This window comes from Loa loa (genome assembly GCF_000183805.2).
Source record: "Loa loa unplaced genomic scaffold supercont3.398, whole genome shotgun sequence".
Lineage (NCBI taxonomy): Eukaryota > Metazoa > Nematoda > Chromadorea > Rhabditida > Onchocercidae > Loa > Loa loa.
Genome location: NW_018108578.1, coordinates 1 through 4,301, shown reverse-complemented (window position 1 = coordinate 4,301; position 4,301 = coordinate 1). Strand labels below are relative to the sequence as shown.

General features: G+C 21.2%; 1 protein-coding gene across 1 annotated transcript; it reads left to right on the top strand.

The window, feature by feature from the left end:
- Positions 1-637: 637 nt before the first annotated feature.
- On the top strand, positions 638-4,213 carry LOAG_13078 (hypothetical protein; the record flags this gene model as incomplete). Its single annotated transcript, XM_003148589.1, has 6 exons — positions 638-659; positions 2,021-2,059; positions 3,065-3,178; positions 3,608-3,845; positions 4,026-4,101; positions 4,202-4,213. 6 exons carry the CDS (start codon positions 638-640, stop codon positions 4,211-4,213), a joined length of 501 nt encoding a protein of 166 aa, XP_003148637.1.
- Between the last annotated feature and the right edge of the window lie 88 nt (positions 4,214-4,301).

Here is a 4,301-nt window from a genome sequence, read left to right as displayed (position 1 = left end):
AATTTACAAATTACCTCTTTAAAAAAAAAAAGAGGAAGAAGAAGGAAAAAGAAAGGGCGAAATCATTATGCAAAATAATGAAATTAAGTCATTGCAAAAATTATGTTAAAATAAAAAAGGATAAAATTTAATATAAAGTAAGCAAGTAATGATATGATTTTTTTTATTATATTTTAAAATAAATATAAAATTTGACCTAAAAATTTTACATTTACTATAAAATTTAAAATTTCAATATTATAATAAACAAACATTTGTTTTTTTCCGTTTATCATTTTCCTTCTCTCTTTTTTCACATGAATAATTTGTTACAAATTGATTGAATAAACTAAAAGTAACAATAAGATATGTTTGTAGCTAATACTAAATGTCATATACAATGAATTTAATAATTAAGTTGACAATTAAGTTAGCAATAAACACTCGAAAATTTATAGAAGCAATTCTATACAGATATGAATGAGACATGTATAATTTGAAGTGGCATACTTGTCATCACAAACTGACTATCATTGGGCTACTTCAACAGATTAATCAAAGAGATATACCGATAGACTAAGAATAAGCAATCAACAAATATGATTTCAAGTACCAAACATCAAATTTGAAATCAGCAAAGATCAACCAAAAATTGCTGATGGCTTTCTTGGATACTTCTGGTTACCTATATCTTAATTAAGCATATTGAAATGTCAGATAACGTTTGGTACATCATTTTTCTTCTTATTCTTATTTTTTTTTTCCTAACTATTTATTACTAATTTTTATTTCAAATTAAATGAGGGATTTCATTTCATTTTCTATTTATTTTTTCTTATATTACATAAGTTTAATTTTTTTTTTTGGAAATTTTTGAAGAATTTTATTATTAATTAAAATTTATTATTCAAATATCATACAGATTTTTGCATAATTTGAAAAAAGGGAAAAAAAATGCTAATAATTTGTTAGTGAAGCGATTTTAAATTTAATTAATTGCTTATATTTTTAAACGATGCAATATTCTTTGTTTGCCGTATTAATAAAATTATTTAGGTTTTAAAATTCAAATTTTTTTAAGTTTCAAATTTCAAATTTAACATGAAATTTAATTTAAAACTCAAGCGTATTATCAATGATTTGTATTAAATTTTATAAATTTCATAATTGATTATATCTGAAAACAGAAGATATAAAAGAAAAAAGAAAAAGATAGTAATTAGTCAACAAATGCATTTTCCATTATATCAACAAATACGGTAGAAAATCTGTTCTAATGAATGATCCTAATTTATGCATTTGATAAGATAATGAGAGTAAACGATAACTAAAGTCACAAAATATACCGCAATGATAATTCTAATCATTTTTGATATGAGTATTTCATCAGCTAGATATAACATCTTTCCCACTCCTTTCTAAAAATTTTCTAAATAAATAGTTAATTAACTTTTTTTTCTCACCTAAATTAAATAACTTAATTAAAATTGATGAATTCTTTAATATCTCAAATTTTTTATAACTCAAATATTTTCTCAAATTTTTAAAAATAATAGAAGCATATGAAAATTAAACTTTTAATTTTCGAATTAGTTTCCTTTTTTCAAAAAAAAAAAATACCAATTATTTAAGATTTTGCTACTAAAATTAAATTTAAATTAAAAAAAGTTTTTTTTCCCATTGCTAACTTTTTATGATTTGCTATTGGGAATGACTTTTTAAATTTAAATATATTCAAATTCTGATCGGGAAAAAATTTCAATTAAAAGAGAAAATAATTTACTAAATTAATTTCATAAAAAATAAATAAAAATCATTCTTTGCTTATTTTTTTTTTTTAAAGATGTTTGATAGTTTTTTATTAATAATTTTTTCATTTTTTGTAGCATTATTATTAAAAATAAATTCAAAATTGCTAAATAAAATGCTAATTTATTGCAATTTTTTTTTTTTAAAGATATTTGCATTTTTCTACAAAAAATTTATATCAGAAAAAAAAAAATCTCGTTTTTTTTTTTGAATTTATTAAATTAAATTTTAGATGTCATTACGTACACCAACAAAGCTTGGCGATCAAACAGTTAATTATTGGGAGAATGCAACTTATTATCATGATGATAATGGCTAGTTTCATTTTTGATTACAATGATAATATAGCATTGATAATTAATGGATTATTGATTGGAAGAAATAGATAATCTGAAATGTCTGAAATGATTAAGTATAACTTGTAAACAATGACAATGAGTTCACGAAAGTTTAGATCAAATTGTATGCAAATTAATTAGTTCAAATTAATTAATTTTCCGCTTGAAATTTCGACGTAAAACTATCCGTAAGTTTTGATTGGAAAGTTTGATAAATGATTAGGTGATAAAAGTAGACGAAAAGAAAAAAAGAAATGACAAAATTTATTGATAAAAATTTTTTCATCTTTTTGCTTTTTTCGAATATTTCTTTTTTTCTTATTCCTTATGTTTTTTTTTCATCTTTTATTATCTAATTATTCCTTGCATACTTTATTTATTTGAAGTACACGTGCGTAACTTCTGAATTTACGTCAAAATTTTAACGTAAGAAAGTTTCATGTCAAGCGTACTAATAAGCTATTAGATTAATTTCTTAATAATGCTAAGAACTCATTTGTTAAATTAAACCAATTAAAAAAATAAAAACAAAATTCATTTCACAAAAAAAAGACTTTTCTCCATAATCTTAAATTTAATTACTTGAAAAAAGAATAAAAACATGGAGAAAAAAAGAAAAGCTTCAAAAATCGAAAAAAAAAATTTTTTTCGATTTAAAATTTTTTTTTCTGGTATTGGTAATTAGCAATGATTACTTTAAGTTAATTTTAATGATAGAAGTTATTCCAAAAAAAAAATTTTTTTTCGATAATTAATCTTTTCTGATAATTGCAAATAATTGATTCAAGTTTTTGTTTTCTTGTCTTTTATTTCTAATAATTACAAATTATTGATTAAAGTTTTTGCTTTTTATTTCTGATAATTACAAATTATTGATTAAAGTTTTTGTTTTTTTTCTTGTTCTTTACCTTAATTAAAAATTATTTTGCATTCTTTAGACATTGACACAAATATATTTACAAATGGAATTACTGCTGAAGAATCGCATTTGAGTAACTATGAAACAACAAATAGTACCAATTCCTCAAAATATTCTCACAATCTTACCGCAGGTCAGGTATTCTCCAAAAAAAAAAAAAAAAGAAAGTTAATAATCTGTTTACTTAAATATCTCAATAACTAATTAAAATGGTAAAGGTAATCTTTTATTGTAATATTAATTAAATGACAGGATAATTATTGAATTCCATATGACATTCATAAATTACTGTACAAAAATTTCACATTACAAATTTACCTACCATATAAATTTGTTAATTTTTTTTAAAATTATTTCTTATTAAAGTTTAAAATTTATTCACTCTATTATCAAATGTTTGTTGAAATATTATATTAAATTAATTTATTATCATTAATTAGACAGTGCATAGATTTTCATCTAAAGTATACCAAAAAAAAAGTCATTAAAATAAAAAAGCTTTTTTTTTTTGAAATAATTTGTATCATTAAAATTAACATAAAATAAACATTACTAATTACAGATATAATTACACCTGAAACTTCTAATAGATCTATTCCAACGATACGTGTTTTACATCAGTTAGAACCATCTTCTTCATATACTCAATATTCTCGAAATATTTGCTCTCCTGAATTCAATCATCGATCATCTTCCAATCGAATACCAGTGGTGCAATATTACGAAGAATCAACACAAATTCATCATTGTCATTATCATTATCATCATCATCATCATCATCCAATATCATATTATCACCGGTATGTATGATAAGTAATTATTCTAATAAATGAAACAATTCAGGAAATTCATCTATATGATATAATTCATTTGATGAATATATTGTTTATTAAAATAAATCTAAACATTTATTTCTAATTACAACAATCTTTTTTTTGTTTAAACTAATTAAGATTTCTTGTTTACCTTTTAATTTTTAGACCAATGGAATGTTTTTGTCAAGGTGTATTATGTCAACAATGGATGTCATCAAAAAATGAAACATATCCGGAACAGGTTTTAACTTTATTTAATTGCTAATTTATTCAATTTTAAAGAGGGAAAGTTATTACAATTTTAAAAGTTATTATAAAATTGGAAAGTTTTTTAATTTTAGACAAAATCATAACATTTAAATTAAGTTTTTTGATATATTTAAATGAATGATTCGTTAGCAATGTATTATTTGTGGCCAATTTATATCATTAATAATTTGC